The following is a 23,150-nucleotide window of genomic DNA, read 5'->3' as shown; positions in this document are numbered from 1 at the left end:
TTCAATCTCATTAGCATGTTCTGCGGGTGATCATTCCCCCCTCTCAAAATGTTCCCATCTCTCTGGCGGGACGTCACACAGGCACGAATCAGTATTGGCCTCCACTAACTGAGATCAGGTGCAATGGTGACGCCAGGGAGCTTGGAGACCTTTAAAGCACCCAGGTGGTCAGGGACATGGCCTGGCAGTGCCCACTGGACATCTTGGTTGGGCACTGCCTGTGTGCCAGGGCAGACAGGAGCAGTCATGCAGGGTAAAGCACGAAGAGAGCACCAAGGGACATCATGCTGGTGGTCAATATGGGGGGGGTGCTCCAATGCTGGTGATCTGTCAGGGAAAGGGTGGGGAAGAATATGTCACTGATGGGGTGTGTGGGGTCCCCGAGGTATGTGGGGGGAGGGAGGGCTTCTCCCAGTGCACTATTGCGAAATGGCACCTGAGCGCTCTGCTTTTCTGTAGCTTACACCAAACATCAGCTACTGACCGAGTTTCTACTTTATCACTCCTCAGGGACAAATATCAATCATACACTAATGCCATGAAATGACATGAACTAAATAGATTTATGCTTTTGAAAAGAAGTAAAAATAAGCAAAGCAACAAGCGGCTTTAATTTACTTTCAAGAGGAGATGCTTCCCTATTTATCATTATCAAGTGGGCTTTGTTTTTAAGGTTGAAATCACACATGCTTGGAGACACTAAACAAAACTGACAGCTCCTGGAAGGATCAAACAAATCTCAGAAAATGACTAACCATCGCTAATGGTCCCTGCTCCACAAGTCTCTGTTAATCCATATCCTTGTCCAACAGGGCAGCAGAAGCAGATGTTCATAAAGGTTTGTGTGGATGGTGACAGTGGCGCACCCCCACATAAAATGAGCCGAGTCTTTCCTCCTAATAACGAACGTATTTTTCTGAAGATCAACCTATAGAAGTGAAACATTCGCATTTATTTTCTCAAGTATCTTCTAGTCAACTTCAGATTAGATATTCGCAACTAATCAATCCCTTTAGTTGACTTAGAAGCAATCATATTGGACAGATTGGATTGAGAAAACTTTATTAACAATAATGGAGAAATTATAAAAATAGAAACTTGTGCTGATAACAAAGTGAAACATCCCAAGAAATATGACAGTTGGAATTGGATTAAAGAGGATGGGGATCAGGGAGGTAACAGATGGTGTTTCTGATGGACGGAATGGTCTCACGGGCAACTAGTGGTGGGCAATAAATGCTGGCCTAGCCAGTGATGCCCACATCCCTTGAACAAATTTTTAAAAATCTTTTCCTACAGTAGAAGGAAACACTGTTCTATATAATATAGACATTAAGATATATATTACTCGATACCAATATTTCTCCAAGTTGCTTAAGGCCTTGATGACATTAGCATTTTATGTTTCTACTTCCCTGCATAGCTGGTCTGATAATATGTTATATTTAACACTAGACTGGGTTGACTGCCAATCCATGCCCAGCCTGCATTAAAGCTGCCCAACTGTGTGGTTATAAAAAGCACTACCACATAGCATATGCTGCTCACTCAGCTTAGGGATGTTCCAGGTAGTTTTGAATTCACCTCCACGGGGATTTGAGTGCTGGCTCTTTTGAAAGTTAATTGTAGTAAAACCATAACGTTGGAGTAACTCAGGCCTGAAACAAATACATTGAACAGCAGTGTCCAATGAAGCAGGAAATAATTTGGCAAGTCAAGGAAATGTTATTTTGGGTACTCTATCTCTTTAGGCTTTAAGAAATATGGATGGGTGGGGTGGAATGATTGAAAAAAATGTTTCCAGTAGTATTTATTTCTCCTTTAAGTGCATGAATCAATACTGGGAAGATGTTTGGATTATGAAAGAGAAAAAAAAAGCAAATTATAAAAAGAAATAGCTACAGCTTTTGTTGACAATAAGCCATTTTTAATAAGATATTAAGATTTAGATTTAAAAACCATCTTTTCCCTTCCCCAAATATACTGTTAATGAGACATGATCATTTTTGTCTAATAATTGTATCAATTGTACATTTGCTACTATAAAATAATTCAGCAGACTTGATTGTATCCTACCAATCACAGAAAGGTGTGCTGCAACCGATGGATATCTGCTCCATTTTGTAGTTGTAGGCAACAACAAAGAGGGTCCGTTGTATACTACTCATGTCTTCTATTTTGGTTACAATATTCTTATAAATTCGATCCATAATTTCCTGTTGGTACATAAAATGAAAAACAATTATTTTACAGATTTTTTAAAAAGTTGTTATTGGTTTTGTTCTTTTGCATATGACAAAGTGTAATTTTTTGATGGAGATTGATTCCTAATTTTTTTAGCTCACAAATCCCGAGGCTGAGTCAGCTTATCTCAGTGGACAGAATCAGTAAAGTACACGGGGACAGTAACTGCTGCAGGCCTGTCCAACTGGCAGCACGCAGGCTGGATTGTGGGCTCCAAAGCCATTCTATTTGGCCCCTGGAGCCAGTTTCCAAAGTGCCAGTCTTCAAAGTGCCAGTCAGACAGGTTAAGTAGAGTGGAAGGTTCTGCAAGGAGCTGTTCCTCCAATCACAGTCTGTTCCTCTTGCACATTTGCTGCGAATATACTCTATGTGTGGGAGTGTGTGTGTGTGTGGGGAAGTGTGTGTGTGGGCGGGAGTGAGAGAGTGTGTGCATGCATGTTTGCCTTAATCTCAGTCTCATGCTTTTCACTCACTCTCACCATCAATTGGGTGAGGATGAGTGTGTGATGAGTGAGAGAGCCTGGCAAACAAATTCTGACCTTTCACATTCTGATCACTTTCATTCGTAACTCTTTTTTAACTTAATTTATTGCTATGGCATTGTTTTATTTTTGCTATGACTTTTTGCTCAGCAATTGTTTCTTAATACCTCAACCTTTTTTAGAAATTTAGTTTAATATTGTGCCAAACCTTTTACTTCTGAAATGTGCTCAGCAGCCCATTAATTCATAATTTCATAAGATACAGTAGCAGAATTAGGCCATTTGGCCTATCGAGTCCACTCCGCAATTCGATCATGGCTGATATGCTCCTCATCCCCATTTTCCTGCCTTCTCTCCATAACCCTTCAACCCATTACCAATCAAAAATCTGTAACTCCTCAAATTTACTCACTGTCCCAGAGAATTACAGATTCACAACTCTTTGGGAGAAGTAGTTTCTCCTCAATTCTGTTTTAAATTTTCTATTCCTTATCCCAAGACCTCTCGTCCTAGAATGCCCCAACAGCGGAAGCACTGCTCCACGTCTACTGTATCCATACCTTTTATCATCTTGTATACCTCAATTTGATCACCCCTCATTCTTCTAAATTCCAGAGAGTATAGGCCTAAACTGTTCAATCTCTCTTCATACGACAAAGCTCTCAACTGTGGAATCAATCTAGTGAACCTCCTCTGAATTGCCTCCAATGCCACTACATCTTTCCTCAAATAAGGGGACCAAAACTGTGCACAATACTCCAGGTGCAGCCTCACCAATGCCTTGTATAGTTGCAACAATACTTCCTTATCTTTATATTCTATTCTTTTAGCTATAAATGCCAACATTCCATTCGCTTTCTTTATTACCTGCTGTATCTGCATGCTAATTTTCTGTGACTCATGAACAAGGATACCCAGAACCTCTGCACCAGAGCACCCCGAGGTCTCTCCCCATTTCGATAATAAGTCGCCTTCACATTTTTCCCAACCAAAATGCATGACCTCACACTTACCCATGTTAATCACAATCTGCCACACTTTGGCCCACTCTGCTAACCTATCTATATCCATTTGTAAGGTTCTTATTTCCTCATTGCAACTTACTGTCCTGCCTAGTTTTGTGTCATCTGCAAATTTGGCTAGAGAGCCTTCTATCCCTGAATCCAAGTCATTAATATAGATTGTAAATAGCTGGGGCCCAAGGACCGAACCCTGTGGCACCCCACTAGTTACTTCTTGCCATCCAGAAAACATTTATCCCGACTCTCTGTCTTCTGTCCATCAGCCAGTCACCTATCCAAGCTAATAAATTACCCCTAATCCCATGGGATCTAACCTTGTGAATTACCCTTTTGTGCAGCACCTTATCAAACGCCTTCTGGAAATCCAGATATACTACATCTACAGGATCCCCATTATCCACTTTGCTTGTTACATCCTCGAAGAACTCTAGCAAATTAGTCAAACATGATTTGCCTTTCATAAAACCATGCTGGCTCTGATGGATAGCGTTTTAACTTTCCAAATGTCCTGATATTGCTTCCTTGATAATAGATTCTAACACTTTCCCAACAACAGATGTTAAACTAACTGGTTTGTAATTTCCCACATTTTGCCTCCCTTTTTGAATAAGGGCGTTATATTAGCATTTTTCCAATCCATTGCAACCTTTCCTGTGTCCAGGGAATTTTGGAATATTATAACTAATGGATCCACTATCTCCGCCGCCACTTCCTTTAATACCCTAGGATGTAGGCCATCAGGTCCGGGGGACTTATTTGCCCTCAATCCCAATAGTTTGCTGAGTACCTTTTCTCTATTGATGTTGAGTGTTCTAAGTTCTACCCTTTCTATTACCTCTGACTTGCCTGCTCCTATAGAATGGTACTAGTGTCCTCCACCGTGAAAACTGAGGCAAAGTATTGATTTAGCATCTCTGCCATTTCAGTGTTCCCCACTATTAACTCCCTTGTTTTTATCTTCCAAGGGACTAACATTCATCCCAGTGACTCTCTTCCCTTTCATATACCTATAGAAGCTTGAGTGAGAAAAAAAAATGGAAACGTGGCCCACTAAGAGAAAGTGCTGGACAAGCCTGCTCTACTGTATCCCCAATGTCCTTTTTATAAAGAGTAAAAAATGCTATCAGCCTTGTTGAAACAGTGGACACCAGTCTGCCTGTCTAACCCTGGTATCCTGGATTATCAGTTGAAAGGAGGCCTTAGAACCTGCACAATTATTCTGAGAGTGGGATAACAGACAAGTCCCGAAAAAACAACGAAAAAAAACTTAAGCGATATTTCAAGCAGCTCTGAAGATTTATTTATTTTTTTAAATAAATTGTCTGTTGCAACAAAGTTCACTCTCCAATCTTTTGCAACTGCTCGGCACTGATGGGATAACCCATCTCTGGCTTGTTGTAGAGTCATTGAGGTTTACAGCATGGAAACAGGCCCTTCGGCCCAACTTGTCCATGCCGCCCTTTTTTTTATAACCCCTAAGCTAATCCCAATTGCCCGCATTTGGCCCATATCCCTCTATACCCATCGTACCCATGTAACTATCTAAATGCTTTTTAAAAGACAAAATTGTACCCGCCTCTACTACCACCTCTGGCAGCTTGTTCCAGATACTCACCACCCTCTGAAAAAATTGCCCCTCTGCACACTTCTGTATCTCTCCCCTCTCACCTTAAACCTATGCCCTCTAGTTTTAGACTCCCCTACCTTTGGGAAAAGATATTGACCATCTAGCTGATCTGTGCCCCTCATTATTTTATAGACCTCTATAAGATCACCCCTCAGCCTCCTACACTCCAGAGAAAAGTCCCAGTATATCCAGCCTCTCCTTATAACTCAATCCATCAAGTCCCGGTAGCATCCTAGTAAATCTTTTCTGCACTCTTTCTAGTTTAATAATATCCTTTCTATAATAGGGTGACCAGAATTGCACACAGTATTCCAAGTGTGGCCTTACCAATGTCTTATACAACTTCAACAAGACATTCCAACTCCTGTATTCAATGTTTTGATCGATGAAACCAAGCATGCCGAATGCCTTCTTCGCCACTCTGTCCATCTGTGACTCCACTTTCAAGGAGCTATGAACATGTACCCCTAGATCTCTTTCTTCTGTAACTTTCCCCAACGCCCTACCATTAACTGAGTAAGTCCTGCCCTGGTTCAATCTACCAAAATGCATCACCTCGCATTTGTCAAAAATTAAAATCCATCTGCCATTCGTCAGCCCACTGGCCCAACTGATCAAGATCCCGTTGCAATTGGAGATAACTTTCTTCACTGACCACTATGCCACCAATCTTAGCGTCATCTGCAAACTTACTAACCATGCCTCCTATATTCTCATCCAAATCAATCATTCATGTAACAGTGGACCCAGCACTGATCCCTGAGGCACACCGCTGGTCACAGGCCTCCAGTTTGAAAAACAACTCTCTACAACCACCCTCTAGCTTCTGTCAAGAAGCCAATTTTGTATTCATTTAGATCCCTCACCCTGGATCAACCTTATGAGATTTAACCTTATGCAACAAACTACCATGCGGTACCTTGTCAAAGGCCTTGCTAAAGTCCATGTAGACAACATCAATTGCACTGCCTTCATCTACCTTCTTGGTGACCCCTTCAAAAAACTCAATCCAATTTGTGAGACATGATTTTCCACTCACAAAGCCATGCTGACTGTCCCTAATCAGTATTTGCGTCTCTAAATGCCTGTAGATCCTGTCTCTCAAAATACCTTCCAACAATTTACCCACCACAGTTGAGAGGCTCACTGGCCTGTAGTTCCCAGGATTTTCCTGCAGCCCTTTTTAAACAAAAGCACAACATTTGCCACTCACCAATCTTCAGGCAGCTCACCCATGACTATCGATGATTCAAATATCTCGGCTAGGGGACCCGCAATTTCCTCCCTATCCTCCCACAATGTCCTGGGATACACTTCATCAGGTCCTGAGGATTTATCTACCTTGATGCGCTTTAAGACTTCCAGCACCACCTCCTCTGTAATATGTACACTCCTCAAGACATCACTATTTATTTCCCCAAGTTCCCTAACATCCATGCTTTACTCAACAGTAAATACTGATGAGAAATATTCATTTAGGATCTCACCCATCTCTTGTGGATCCGCACATAGATGACCTTGTTGATCCTTAAGAGGCCCTACTCTCTCCCTTGTTACTCTTTTGCCCTTTATGTATTTGTTGAAACTCTTTGGATTCTCCTTTGCCTTATCTGCCAAAACAATCGCGTGTCCCCTTTTTGCCCCCCTGATTTCTCTCTTAACTCTACTCCTACACCCGCTATATTCTTCAAGGGATTCAGTTGATCCCAGCTACTTATGCATGGCATGTGCCTCTTTCTTTTGACCAGGGCCTCAATATCCCGAGTCATCCAGGGTTCCCTACTTCTGCCAGCCTTACCCATCACTCTAAGAGGAATGTGTTTACCCTGAACCCTGGTTAACACACTTTTGAAAGCGTGCCACCTACCAGATGTCCCTTTGCCTTCCCACACACTCCCCCAATTAACTTTTGAAAGTTCCTGCCTGATACCATCATCATTGTTGATGACCCAGGGGCTATAAAATCAGTGTGAATCAGGAGCATCTCTATGCTAGAGGGATGTCTTCCCTGCTGGAGAAATACCCCATTGGAAAGGTTACGCCATTGAGTTTCAAAAGACTCCTGCTGCAGTGAAAATCCATCTCAATGCTTAATTTGATAGAAATGTTGGAATCATAGAATCCCTACAGTGCAGAAGGAAGCCATTCAGCCCATCGAGCATGTACCAACAACAATCCCAGCCAGGCCGTATCCCCGTAACCCCGTATATTTATCCTGCTTGTTCTCCTGACACCAAGGTCAATTTACCGTGGCCAATCAACCTAACCCACACATCTTTGGACTGTGGGAGGAAATTGGAGTACCCGAAGGAAACCCACGCAGACACGGGGAGAACATGCAGACTCCACACAGACAGTGACCCGAGGCCAGAATTGAACCCAGGTCCCTGGCGCTGTGAGGCAGCAGTGCTAACCACTGATTTTCTGACCGAAACCAGTAATGAATCACATTCAACCTCAGTACATAATTTGAAAATTCCTCAGTTAACAGAATGATTGCCATGCTTTTGAATCTGGTTGACTTAACTAACTTCCTCAGGAACTGTTTTTGGGGTAGTTAATAAACTAAAAATATTCAGTTAACTGAGGGGAGTCAAATGGGTTATAATCTTCTGAAAGTTGGTTTAGCTGCAATTGCTCCCAGAATTAAGGATAACTATAAGAGACAAATCCATAACCAAAAGTTAACTACAAATTAGCTTAATATGAATTGCAATTTTTTATTATTTTTGTTCAAGGAAATGATTATGCAATACCTAAATGAAATTGTTTAAAAATATTACATTTACTTATGCATTTTTTTTTCAATAACATGAAAAAACTTAAAAGTCTGATACTATGATGCTGGACTGCTTTTTTCAAGAATGAAAAAGTTCCTGTTGAGGTACAGGATATATCCAGTAGCCACTGTTGCTCAAGTATCATCCCCAGCTCACATCTTTATTTTCCAGAGTTTGGACTACTTCCTCCTCTTGCCGTCAGGCTCTTCACATTGGTATTCTCGGTTTGTAAACTTCTTCATCTTGCCACATTTCAAAAACTTCCTGAAAACCTCTCTGACCACCTTCACTAACTCTTCTCCCAATTCCTGTTTTATGTCCAATCCCCTCCGTGAAATACAGTAATATTGCAATGTAACCGCAGAGGATAAGTCCAACTTGAGGCCAGAATGAAAAGATGCAAGACGCTCCGGAAGACACATACACTTCTTGGGTTAACAGCATATTTCTGGTGCAGTGTTAATTTTGTTCAAAAAAATGTATGGGGATATAGGGCACTCAAATTGGGAACACTACCATCTATGTGCAGATCTCTCTTATGAAAAGAGCCTGAGTTCCACACAGGTAGTAAATAACAGATCTCCTGACTAGAACTGATAGCACATCATTAATAGACTTTTATAATTAAGTACTGTACATTTATGTAGTGTTCGTAATGGAAACATTTGTTGAGTTAATATATTGTGCAACAAACGACTCTGGCAGCTAAAATATGCCCAAATGTTATCAAAAACTTACTGGTACAGCTGCCAGTAGCGTTGGTTTAAGTACTGTTGTATCACCTTTGCTTCCTTTCTTGATTTTTGCAGACTACAAAACAACAAACAATGGTTACTTATACAACAATATAAACTGAATGTAAAGATCCTCCTTCAAAATACAATTAAATTATGCCTTTTATTGCTTGATTCAAATTATAAAATGCATGTTTATGGATGTGTTTACATTCTTCAGTCATACAAATTAGAGCAAAACATTATAGTTGTTCTCAAATAGAACATGCAAATTTTGAAAGTATAGCTAAAAATTGCTGCAAGTCTATATTCGGTAGTGTAATTCACAGGTTGTTAATGAAAGAAAAAAATGACATTTAAAGAGAAAACAGCATGGTTTGAAATGCAGATAAGATCTGTTCAATATTTTACTATGACTATTATAAAGGTGATTTCAATAATGAATTCTTTGATTAACCCATACCTGGTCTGCTAAAGTCTGAGGGGAGGAGTAGCCAATACAACAGCCGCAAGCCATACAAAGTGTTTCCGCACTCAGCTCCAGGACATGTGCCAGGGGTAGGTAACCAATGTAGGTGTCCTTTGGTCTTTAAAAGGAAATATAAAATCCGGATATGTAGGTTTTCAACAGTTACACCAAATATGAATCTTAGAACAAATACATATACAAGCGCATTTGACACAATTCATATCTCGGCTGAGTTGTAACACTCTTGCTACTCAGTCAGAAGGCCCACCTGAGCACACAATCTAAACCAATACTTCAGTGCAACACCGAGTGAATGCTGTAAGATCTGAGGTACAGACTTTCGGGTAAAATGTTAAACTCAGGCCTGGTCTACATTCTCAGGTAGGTGGAAAATAAATTCCATGGCATGAGTGTTAGAAGAGCAGATTATTCCCAGTGCCTTGGCCAATATTTAATCCAACAACACAAACAGATTTTCTGCACATTTGTCCCATAGCTTTTTGTGAGGCCTTGTGCTCCACAATTTCGCTGCCACATTTACCTACATTACAACTGTGGTTACATTTCAAAAGTACTTATTGGTTGCAAAATACTTTTAAATGTCCTGACGTTGTGAAATGGGCAGGTAAGTGGAGCTGAGTCCACGAAACGATCAGCCATGATCTTATTGAATGGCAGAGCAGGCTCGACGGGCTAGATGGCCTACTCCTGCTCCTAGTTCTTAAGTTCTTAAAAGAGCATACATAAATGTTAACTATTTTCTTTCAATAATAATTATTTCTTGCGATAAACAAACCCGCTTTTTAAATCGCAAGATAGTTCAGTGATAATGGAGTATTAACTTTAGCTTATCCATGAAGGATGGGCCAATTCCTTTGGTATTTGATTGTGATTGAAGCAATGCAACTCAAGGGTGAGGGTCTGAGCTGCCTCTGAAGGAGATATATATATATATATGTATATATATATATATATATATATATATAAATCCCCGGGGATTTACATTTGCAGCACTTGAATTTGGTACCGCATAAAGTATGACTGAATTAAGAAATTGCATTGAATCTTAATCTATTCGTTAAGCACAAGCATTCAGACTGGATCTGTAAGTCGTTTATTGAATAACTAAACGTGGAAGTACTAGGCTACACGTGAAATGCCTGGATTACTTCGTATTGACAGTTTTAATAGAATCATAGAATCCATACAATGCAGAAGGAGGCCAATCGGCCCATAAAATCTGCACCAACTCTCCGACAGAGAATCCCACCCAGGCCCTTTCCCCTAACCCCACGTACTTAGCCTGCTAATTCTCCCTAATCTGCACATCTTTGGACTGTGGAAGGAAACCAGAGCACCTGGAGGAAACCCACGCAGACACGGGAGAACGTGCAAACTCCACACAGTCACCCAAGGACAGAACTGGACCCAGGTCCTTGGAGCTGTGAAGCAACAGTGCTAACCATTATGCCACCATGCTGCCCCGTTCTTCTCAATTTTTTTTTTACTTTCCAGTATCTAAGTTTCACCTGGGTAAATCTACCTCATTTCTCTACTAAAATCAATTACAAAATCCTAACTCATACCACTATATGAATCATACCCTACATAAAAAGTTTAAAAATGCATGATAATTATTTGTATACAGGTCACAGTATTTTTCCAATGTAGGAAAATAAAATTTCCTTGTTGGATCAATAGTTATACATACCCCAAGTCGGGGACCCTGGAACACATCCCTGCTATTCCAGCAATGAGGTTGCTGTGTGAAATCATCACTCCCTTTGGTAGACCAGTAGATCCACTTGTGTACATAATTACTGCGATATCTAAAGATGTAGGTTTGGTCCGAACTCTATTCACTATGATGGAATAAATAACCAGTCCTTTAATTTATAAAAATAAGATGCACCATATACTGAAAGTAATTTGTCACATTATAATTGCAAGCTCTTACCTCAGAAATATGCTGTTGCATTTACTAATCATTTCATAAGACCAAACCTAGCTTATTTAGAAATTATTCCTGCTCACAAGCTTACTTAGAGACGACTGACAGAGTAGTGACAGAGACTTTTAGAAATACTTAAGACATTACTTTCAATTTTGAAAGCAAAAATATTCACCATTTTAAAGATGGCATTAAGAAAAGAAAACACTCACCCAATGATACATGTATTTGCAATGGACCAAAACTTGTACCTGAAGCTAAATTGCTACAGCACTGTTCAAAAGTAGTCTAATTGTACAATAAACATAAAATGAAACCAAATCACATTCTATAAATGTAAACGTTAATTAGGCCTTTAATTAGGCCTTTAATTACATTAATTACATTAATACTTCTATAAATGTAAACGTTAATTAGGCCTTTAATACTTCAACTAACACAACCGATTAGTTTTGTTTATTGAAGTTGACCAAAATCAGGTGAGGAAACAGAATACTTAGTCACACTGCACAGCTGTCAGCGTAAGCACACCCTGGACTATTACTGTAGAGTCGGATGCATGGTTAAGTTCTGCCTTGTGTCTCAACAATGAGTCATAGCAAAGCTTGAAAGAATATCAATTGTTTCTATGTCCTGAGTGAGTTTAAACCTGTCAACCTATGGCCACAAACAACTAGGCTGTTCTGCCTCATTGTACATCTGATGGATACACTTTAGGAAATTCATGATTAGTAAAGTTTTTCTTTCTCTCTTATTTAGTAACGATAACGCATTTGATATCTGCTTTAAAAAATGGCTTGGAACAAAATGAAGCAAAATATTAACCAATTTAAAAGTCAGAGCAATAAGATCTAAGAACAGCTGCACATGAGCTACCTCCAGACAAGGCACAGGATTCATCACCACATACATAACCACGGTTACTTTATGTTATATATCACCAATCTAAACTGTCACACAAAATGTACAGGCTACTCCTTCGACATTATTTTACAGGGATATAGTGTTCTGGAAATTAAGGGGCACAAAGCCATACAATCTCACTACTGGTTGTAATTAATTCCAGATGTGCTAGGTCTCCAGTAAACGCAGTTGTCTTTCATTCACATGCCCTTGAGGCTCTCAGCAATGGATATACCAGGAAAGAAAAACAAGGCGTGGAAAAATTGATTTATAGAGCAGGGAGGCAAAATAAAAAGTTAATTTAAACAATTTTATTATTCTGAAATACACATTAATATTCATTTAAAGTAAAAAAATATTCAAAATTCAGTTTTCTTATGCTGTGCCGTGATTAAGAAAGACATTTCAGTTTTGTTATAGATCTAAAGAACAAAGCCAGACAAACTGTTCTCTGGCATGTAGTCAAACTAACAGAACCAATAATTCTTACTACAGCTTCCCACTGACAAGAAATATTCTCACACAAGCTGAGTTAGCAGCCAGTACTTCCCATGATTGAATGAGCAGCTGACTGGTAATATAAAGCAATGTATGGCGAATGGGTTACACAAAAGTGCTCATCATTTTTGGAGTTCAAATTCAACTGAGGTAAACCTCAACACAAATTCTTACGAAGGGTCATCCTGATTCAAAACATTGACTCCATTTTCTTTCCACAGATACTGTTAGACCTGCTGAGATTTTCCAGCATTTTCTGTTTTTGTCTCAACAAAAACTTCCTGGGCTGGATTTTCGTCAAGGATACGGGTATGAGTCGTCGGGAATTTTTCCAACCACATGATCCTGGAGGAGCCCATCCTCCCTACTTTCATGTCAGAGAAATTGGGCATGGGCTGGAGATGGAACAAAGACGGGCGGGTGGCAAGACTAGCAGGCTAAAGGGCTTGCCTTCATTTAATGGGACATTAGCCCATTGTATTCATGATTGTTTGGTCTTACAGTCCTCAACCCCTACTTCATCTACCCGCTTTACCGCTATCAACCCCTGCATCCTCATATCTCTGTGCCCCCTCATTGTATCGTATGCACCAAATACCAACCAATAAGCCTTATAACACTAGGAAATCCTTGAAATACTCATGAGAAAATAAAGTGTTCGTAATGAGGCCACCTGGAAAAAACAGATGTCTGACCATCCATTCAAACTGCTTCTATTGTTACAGTTGCCAGGTGACTTCATTGTGAATGCTTGGCTGAGCTCCAAAATAGACTCAGCTCAGCAGGGGTCTGTTAATACAACTTGTAGGAGAGTGTTAGCTTTTTGTGATTGTTAATTTTATTACCTTGTGATAACCTAACCTTTCTTTGAAGAGGTTTTTCAACGTGTGTGTATTTATTTGCTCAAGGTTAAGAGATGATCGCCAGAATTCAACTGCCCGCCCGCCACAGGAATCAGAGCGGGCGAGGGGAAGGTCAGTTGACCTCGTGCGGGATTTTCCAGTCTCGGGTCGAGCGAGGCCATAAAATCCCACCCAACTGTGGATTAAAGATATCCTCAAAGGGACTTTCACTGCCTGTGACTATTTGACAATTTTATGAGAAGGTAAGAGGGGCAATGTTTTACAAAGGGAATGTTGAATGCCTTTTTTTGGTTGCTGACTCAACACTATGGCCTCCCACTGTGTTTCACGACTCCTCTAAGGTTCTGTGAAGCACATCTTCCAAATAAAATAGGAACGACTCCATTGAAATCGCAAGAGGTTTGAAATGCTTACCCCCACAATGGAACCGGCAGAGATGTGCATGTTCTTGTGGGCTTGTTACCTGCACCCTTACCCTAAGTCGGCAAAATCTGTCAGAAACATGAATGGGAGGTGGGAGTCTCGGGGTCGGGTCTGACCTGCCATTTTTAAAACTCTTCCATCTCTGTTCCAACCCAGACGGAGGCATGAAAATCTGGGCCCTGATTTCTGATAGCATGAAGATAACGGATTCTGAAGCCATTATGCAGTGTTAATCCACTTTTGTTTCTGCAAAATCTTAGAATTGTAGAATTCCTACAGTCAAGGAGACCATTTGGCTCATTGAGCCTACACCAACAACTATCCCACCCAGGCCCTATGCCCGTAACCCCACGTACTTACCCTGCTAATCCTCCTGACACTGTGGCAATTTAGATGGCTAATCAACCTAACCTGCACATCTTTGGACTGTGGGAGGAAACCGGAGCATCCGGAGTAAACCCACACAGACATGGGGAAGAATGTACAAACTCCACACAGACGGTCATCCAAGGCCAGAATCAAACTCAGGTCCCTGGTGCTGTGAGGCAGCAGTGCTATCCATTATGCCAGCAATTAAATTCAATTTGAACTAGAATTAGTTAAAACAGTCTCAATCAAAACTCTGCTCCACTAATTAATACACATTGTTGAAGATGCTCTGCAAATGCATCTAAACAATGCTTGCTGGAAATGCCAAAGAAAAAGCTATTCCTCATCATTGTCCTCCTTACAATGAGAAATACTCCTTACTAAACAAGTTATGCATAGCAAGTCCAAATACTTAATTCTATTAACTAACCAGCAATGTGTGTTAAGAAAGAGAAAATTGTAATCGTTGGATTTCTGAAATTAAAAAATATTGTAAATACACAGTAGGTCTGTATCTGAAAATAACACTTTGGTATTTCAGTTGGGAATTCTTTCAGAACCTTGAGGAGTGTGAAGATGATCAAGCAGAAATGTCAAACTTTTCTCTTTCAAAAGCTGACAGACCTACCAAGTATTTCCAGCATTTTCTGTTGTTGTGCTAATTGAATATAAATATAACCTTTGAGTCAGTGTTATTCGGCATTAAGTTACCTTGTACAGAAAGTCATATAAACACAAAGTCAACATGCAAAAGTGAAAAAACAAACTACACACAGTTTTCTGGTTTTGCGCCCAATGCTTCTACTGCTGCCATGTTGTGAACCATGATGCCACGGGGATATTCAGACCATGCTGTTGGCTTATCATCTACAATTATGATATGCTGTAGTTTTGGAACATTAAGGAGGATTTCCTGTGAAACAAAAATGGGAAAGAAATTAAAGTCCAGAATGAATACCGATCCATCACTTAAAACATCTGGGAAACAACTTTACACTTATTTGGTGAAAAGTGGCGTTGCAACTTGCAAAATATCCTGACAATTATTGTTGTCACATTTGGACAATATAATGAGATTAAAAATCTTCACGTAATAACATCTATAGACAGAATGGAACAAGAATTGACTGAGGTTATGCTGAGACTGTACAATGCACTAATCAAGCCATACTTGGATTACAATATATAATTTTAGTTGTCCTGCCACAAAAGGCAAGTGTATTGAGAGAAAATCTATATTGCTGTGTTTTTCTGTGTTGGTTTTTTGGACAGAGACAGAGACTAGAATCCCAGCATGTTCGGGGATTCCAGCGCAAGTGCACATGATGGCAGGGAGACAGGCCGTGAATGCTCGGTTTCTGATGTTCTGCTTACAACTGCAGGAATTGAACAGTGTGCTTGAATGAGGTACGTCTTGAAACAACAGGACTGGGGTCGTGGTGTGAAAAAAAGAGCCCATGTGACAAGGTTACTCAGGAGCTGAAGACGTGGCAACTAAGGTATTGTCATTCATTCCATATGCAGCTGGGGTTCAGACAAGCCAGTAAGGAGCTGAAGGGGAGGTGACATGCTCCCTGTGCAGCTGGGGCTCAGAGGAGCCTGTGGGGAACTGGGGTCCAGAGAAGCCAAATAGCAGTTGATACCTTGTTGTTGAGAGTTGGAGTTCAGGGAAGCTGAAGAGCAGTAGTTGTTAGGTGCTTCTGGGAGTTGGGGGGCGAGGGAAGATCAGGAGCAGTGGAGTTCTGCTCAGAGCAACTTTATAGCTGGGGCTGTGCCTGGTAATTAGATGCTGGGGTGGAGCCTTGTGAATCCAGTGGAACACAATCTGGGGAAGAGATGCAGTTGGCAGGTAATCATTGGGGGAGTGTGAACTGAAACTGCTACTGAGAGAAATCAGAGGATAGATCCATGAAAGCAAGAAGCTGATATTCCTCGATGGGAAGATGGAATTTTAAAAGAATTGTGACTTAGTGATCACTGACATCTGATGGGTTGCTAAGAAAATTTATGGAATATGTCTTGGTTGCATCTGCCAAATAATGTGCAGTTTGTGGGGTGTTGACCACAGTTTGCCTATTATTTTATGTTCACTTCAAGTTAATTCTGGATGTTAGAGTATGCTTTGTTGACTCTGGAATAATTTTTTGTTTAAAACTGTGAAATCCTGTGGCTTAATTCCCTTAAAGTATTTGGGATTTCAAATTTTGCCTAACCAGATTGTAACAAAATTGTAGGTCTGCTCCAGGATTGTGACAGTATGTATGAGAGGAACTGTTGTGCATAACAGGGTTGATCTCTGAAGGAAGGTTAAAAACTCAACCTCTGCAGACTAGGGAAAAGATGGTGAACAGCAAGCTTGTTGAAGCTTATAAAATATTCAATGGGTTTTTGGTAAGATAATATTGAATAGTAATAATATTGAATATTATTCCTAACAAGTCAGGGTAGACCAGAAGCCAAAAGTATAACTAACAAAATCATTATTTAATATAGATATCAAATGGATATTGTCAATAACTATTTGAAATAATTTGCCTTGCACAGTAACAGAGATAAATCTTTCAGGACATTTCAAAACAGCTGTATGTCAGACTATACGAGTTAAAATATTAGAATTCCAATGAATGGCCTTTCTCATTCTTCAGTTTTCATAGGTTCATGTGAGCAATAACCACATTTAACAGCTTACCTACCCTGAATAAGGCCATAACTTGAGTGCAACATTTAACTGATTCCAGGTGCATACACTATTGGTAAAGATTATCATGCTAAAAGCAGTTTTTAAAAAGCTCAATGCCAAAGAAAAATACTGGACATGTTAGAAATTTGCAATGGAAATGAAGAATACTGGAAATATTCAGAAGATCAGTAAAACCTGTTACGTCTCTTAACTTTTTCCAGAACTGGAAGCTCAATTTTAACTTTGTACAAAAGAATGAATGGGTTTTGAATGAGTTAAAAATCTCGCCTGTCAACTTGTTTCTCCCTCCACAGATGCTACCTGACCCGAGCATTTTCAGCATTATCTGCATTTATATAATAAAATGTGCTTTTTCAATTTTAATATTGGAGATCGTGTTCACAACAATTGTCACGTAGAATTGCAGCACTTTATCGGATTACATTTCAAATAAACTAAGAAAAAAAGAACATTTGAGTTTCATATTTCAGATATGTTGGCATTCTTTTATGCTGGAGACATAATATTGAAGTAACCAAGTTTAACTATAAAGATTCCCTATCACCCAATATATTAGGTGATCATATAAAACTTTTCCTACCTATTAAGCAATTTGTAAATATTTAACAGGAATATTTAATCTCTTACAAAAACATTGGAAAATAAACAAAAAATTGCAACAGTAACAAAATTCTGTGACCTACCTTCAGCTTTGTTTGCAGGAGTTTCTTGCTTGTGATGATATGAGTGACTTCAGTTTCATTTAAACCATGTGCAATTGCTTGACCTCCCAAAGTTGCGTAGAGGGTGACAACTGGAAATTAAACAATAACTGAATTTCAGTACAATTCACAGAATGAATTAACTGTACCCCAATCAATAAACCTTCTAAAAAGGCACAATGGAAGAACTTTCTAAATGCCAGTTTATGAACAAGGTTGCAGATCAAGTGCTATATAAAAGTTCAAACTCATTATGGTTTGTGATCAGGGTTTTATGGAAAAATAAAGAACCTGGCTTGATTTGTCCTAAATTTCACAAAAAATCTTTTGAAAATTTCTTCCATTTGACTTTTTAAAAAATATCCCTCCTCAAGGTTTGCAACAGGTGTCACCTAGAAAAACAGTGCAAATTATTGGAATCATTTTCATAATAAATTGCATTTTCTCATCTTCACACCCCTCACTCTCTCTGACTAGCTGTTATAAATGTCATGTCTCAGGTTGTGCATTCAAGATCACATCAACACACTTTATACATAAGACTTTCAAAGACAATGAATCCCCCCTTGCTGAGATCATGGAATCAACATTTGCAGTATGAAAAAATTCCTGGTCATAATGTCAAAAGCTGGGAGCCGACTACAAGGACATTCAGTCAGTGGGTCAATGTACCAGGCAAGCTGAAATTTTCTGAAGGGGGATTTCTTTTCTAACATACAAGGTCAACCTTTAAGCAGTATGAGAAAACTATGTCTGACAGCACTCATTTCCTGCTGCACAGTGTTGGTTTCAGAGATAAATTACTAATGCTTTTATTTTGGCGGGTGCAAGAGGCAGGAAAATGATTGTCTTCATTCCCACGAGCACTGACCACATAGTCCAATGACCTTTCTACGAGAAAGCAACAGGGGAACATTTTAACCAGATTCAAAAAATACATTAAAATGCAAGAGCTGTTGCAAGTAGTCAGTAACATTTCACAGGATGGTAAAAAAGCAATCAACTTAAAAATAAAAATGAAAAACTTGTTAAACATAATATAATTTTTGCCACTGCCGCAACAAGAAGTTAAAGAATGGTGTATTCTTCACTATTATGTATTGACGTCATGGAGAAATCCTGGGAAGAGAACTGTGCAGATGTAAGTCATTAACACCATCACTGACCTAGATGTCATCAGCTCTCAGCAGAGTCACCTCACACTTTCTCAGGCAAGGCTGGATGGATACGTGTGTGAGGTCATGGCAAGTTCCTTAAAGCATAAAGTTTAGATTGTAGGTCTACTTGTATAAATCAGTTAGCTGGGGCCATCACAAGGGTTGCAGCGTACTTGGCAGTATTTGAAGCAGTATGCAGAAGAAAAACAGCTACAGATTTGCAACATGACAAACGGCAGATCTCATGAAACCTTTAACATTTTGCAATTTTAAAAAAAACGACAAGTTTGTTATTTCTACGAGGTTTATTGCTGCTTTTCATGCGTGATTCAACGTTAGGTATAGAGGAAAGAAAAATCAACATGTAATAAATAAATTATACACGTTTGGAATCGAAGCTATGATCAGTTTTGCTACATTTGATAGGTACATTATTCACTAAATAGTAAAATAAAACCACTTCAAACAAGATGAGAAGTACATGCAGATCTAGAACTGCTAATTCATTGCTATTGATCAGTGTAGAGGACAACCCTAATTTTCCAACCCCAAAAATCATGTTGTTGCATATATTTGGCGTACAAGTTACGTGATTTCTACAATGATATTCGACAATGTGATCACCATTATCCTCCAGGTAAAATGCCACAATATGCAATTACATTTGAAGCTGTTTTGCCACTTTGTTCATTCTGCACCAAGTACAGTCAGTATATTTGCTAACAGCAAGATATAATTTCAAAATTTAGTATTTCATAATGTATATCACACGGAGCAGGAGAACACTAACCCTAACATTTCAATTCTACAGCTATGGTAACCATTAGAAAGTCTTCCAACTCTACTTCTGTGGTTTATGATATCAGCAAGAAACAAAACAGAAATATAGACTTTGAACTGTTACATATCAATAGACATCTGCATTTATTTAAAATAAAACATTGTGATCAAAAGAAAAAATACAAATGTTGGCATTGGGCAAGTGAATGTTGGCATTGGGCGAGCTTAAGAACAGCACTGACAAAATGCAATGTAAAGCTCCTTCTCTACAGGCCCCAAATTCAATGCCAGAAAACTATCACTCACCTAGTATGGCAAGTCCATTAGTGTGTGCCAACCACACTTGACTCAATATTTTGTTTACAGCAATAACATGAATCATAGATTTACAGATTATAAATTCAGACAGGTCAACCCTCCATTTTTCTGTCATTCAGACCAGAATGTTTCCTTCAGAGAGGAAAACGACAATTGATTGACCACGTTTTTCTGCAAGCATGCTTATTTTTAAAATATTATCTTGTCTGCTTCTTTTCTGTCGATAAGTAAAACTTAAACTGAAATAGAAATATATATGTACAATTGTCCCTAAACTGTATGTAAAGAGAGAAATTTGGGCATATGGATACTTCTTTATAAAAAATCTGTTAGAAAAGTAGCAGACTAGATAGATGGTCAGTTGTTAAAGCCAAAACATTTAGTATAAAATGGACATTGGATTATATATAGATGAAATCAATCTAGCACACTTGCACTAAAAATAAAGTCCAAATGTTGAAATATTGCTGAAAAATATCCTGAAGAATCTCTTTTTCCCCAATTTAAGCCATTTTATGTCAAGTTGTTCAAGTAACAATTTAGGGAGGACTATGGAATATGAGGGCGTTAGGGAGGGAGGGAGGGGATATTTGGGTCTGAGCATTGGAGCAAGTAGCTCAGAGGAGGCTTGCAAAAATAAAAGGGAATCCAGCAGATGTTTGGGAGTAGCATGGAAGGGGTTTATGGAAGAGAGGGTATTCTAGTCTGACTGTGTTGTCTGCTCTGACGAAGGGTCATCTAGACTCGAAATGTTGGCTCTATTCACTCCCCACAGGTGCTGTCAGACCTGCTGAGATTTCCCAGCATTTTCTACTTTTGTTTCAGATTCCAGCATCCACAGTATTTTGCTTTTATCTGGCCGTGTCGTCCCAGTTTTTCTGCTTCCATTCTCTCCTGCCCCCATTTCTCAAATTTTCAATTCCCCTTTCTGCCTCTCACCTCACTTTTCCTGACCATTTCTCCATCTCCTGTTATCCTCTTTCCGTCTCTTATCCACTCATCCCAAATACCCAGCTCCCTCTTCTCTTAGTTGTAATTATCCCCTACCCTCTAGCTGTGCTTTCTCCAAATACTACCTGTTCTTGACGCAGTGTCAATATCATGGGAAATTGATTAGTTAAGTTTAAATCCATGAGCTAAATTTCACATTTACGGGTTCATGGTACAGATGTCTCACAGGAAATTTTGCATACATGACTTCACTGCAAGTGAACATTTACTCTGTGTCATTATTATGTTTCACAAATTGCTCTAAGATCAGTGTTTCTATTAAAATGTATGCACCAATAAGCAACAGTGTTGAAAATAGCCCTATTCACATCACCAGAAACATAAAATTCAAAAAGACACATCAGCAAAAAAAAAACATATTTTGAACCAGAAACATAATTAGCAGGGTCCAGGAGTCATATAGTCTTGGGCTGAACATTCCGATTCAATGACTAAGGTAAGGATTGAAGAGTCTGCATTTATGTTATTCTTTACGAATGTTAAACTTCCACAACTTAAATCATTGCCCAATTCCCTTTGTCAGTGATTGTAACTGGCATAAATGGAACCAGCACACAGCAAGAAGTCAATCCCTTCAGTAAAGGATGAGGAAATAGATCAGAAATCAATACTGGCTTTTTCTTTTAAACAGTAAACCCAAAGATACCATCACAATTTTATAAGCACTCATTTCTCCAGTGAAACACATACAATCTGCAGTCAAAACAAATGTTTTTTCAGAGAGATGGGTCTCATCACACAGCTGTAGCTCAGAGGCTGATGTAATTTCAAGACCACAGACCTGGCAAAGAAAGAGACAGTACTTCTATCTGATGGACTAACAGAATAAGGTTTAAAGATGATTATAAATTACAGCAGGTGATACTAATGGGGGCGAGGGCAGGGATTCCGCGAGTTATATTTGGGGGAGGGGGATGATGGTGATGAAGAGGCTGTCTAGTCTTAGTGTCATCCATTTTTTCTATTAAAAACCATAAAATACATAATTTATAACAATGTTCTGTAATATAGATAGAATATATCCCAGGAGATAGGGCAATTGAAATTTACAGAGATTTACAAAGGGATGATGAGGCTGAATTATGAGAACTAAAGGAACTGATTTAGTAAAAATGGAAGAGAATAAAAGAAATTATAAATTATTCAAATTTGAAATGAAAATTGAAAATGTTGAAGATGTCAGCGCTTATAGGAAGAAACAGCAGATTCTGATGTTTTGGGTGTACAACCTTCATCAAAACTCAGAGGGGATTTGATAGAAGGTGCTCAAAGTAATTAACATGATATTCATAGATGGTTTACTTCTATTGGTACATAAAGATCAGAAACAAAAAAGACATGGCCTAAAATAAACAAAACTTCAAACATAACAGGAGAGATTAAAGTTGTCAGGACGGAGAATGCCCCAACCTACAGATGGTGATCAATGTTAAAACCGGTTGTCATTCAAAAGATACCGAATAATTATTTGGAGAACAGAAAATGGCATGGGGATAAAGCAGGGAAATGGAATTTAGTGTGGATACAGGGGGATAAGGCATGCAAATAGGATTGTTTCAAAATATCCCCAAGATCTACTTAAATTCAGCCAAGTTCAGGGAAATAAAGGGCTGAATGACTGGCTTCAGTGCTAACATTTCTACGCAGTAAACAACAGACATTACTGAACTATTAGTTTTGAACCTGAAGAACATCAAAATAATTTATAATGAAATCAAGGCATTAGATTGTGAAATGCTGGAATATCAAAATCATTTCAATATTTATATTATCATGAATTAAACAATTCTAACAGGATTAAAGTTGACATAGATTGGACTACTGCAAGCAGCCCAAAGTAAAATAGCTAAATATCTATATGACAATAATCTATAGAACCCGAGACAGTGAGCTGATAAAAGTCATCATACAATTTAGCCGACTCCTGTCAAATAGGAGATTTAATATTATTCCCAGATACAATTATGAACTTAACCTTCAGAGTCACTGGGAGGATAAGGAACATAAACAATAGTTTGGCCACAGAGCCTAGCAAAGAGCAACATCTCCACTTGTCTTCCTAATTGCTTACTTTATTAATCCTTGTACAAGTACAGTCAAGGGCAACTAGGTATGGG

General features: G+C 39.1%; 1 protein-coding gene across 6 annotated transcripts in view; it reads right to left on the bottom strand.

Annotated features, from left to right (window-relative positions):
- Window positions 1–23,150, bottom strand: part of acsl3a (acyl-CoA synthetase long chain family member 3a) — a 116,502-nt gene that overhangs the window by 22,006 nt on the left and 71,346 nt on the right. For all 6 annotated transcript variants that reach the window (XM_078208848.1, XM_078208840.1, XM_078208862.1 and 3 more), the window contains 7 exons: window positions 17,750–17,859; window positions 15,140–15,278; window positions 11,070–11,220; window positions 9,353–9,476; window positions 8,894–8,965; window positions 2,077–2,216; window positions 756–928 (listed from right to left, as the gene is read on the bottom strand). In XM_078208848.1, coding sequence (XP_078064974.1) covers window positions 756–928; window positions 2,077–2,216; window positions 8,894–8,965; window positions 9,353–9,476; window positions 11,070–11,220; window positions 15,140–15,278; window positions 17,750–17,859 — 909 coding nt within the window. The remainder of the gene's footprint in view (window positions 1–755; window positions 929–2,076; window positions 2,217–8,893; window positions 8,966–9,352; window positions 9,477–11,069; window positions 11,221–15,139; window positions 15,279–17,749; window positions 17,860–23,150) is intronic.

This window comes from Mustelus asterias, chromosome 3, assembly GCF_964213995.1.
Source record: "Mustelus asterias chromosome 3, sMusAst1.hap1.1, whole genome shotgun sequence".
NCBI lineage: Eukaryota > Metazoa > Chordata > Chondrichthyes > Carcharhiniformes > Triakidae > Mustelus > Mustelus asterias.
This window is presented reverse-complemented; position numbering and strand designations above follow the sequence as displayed.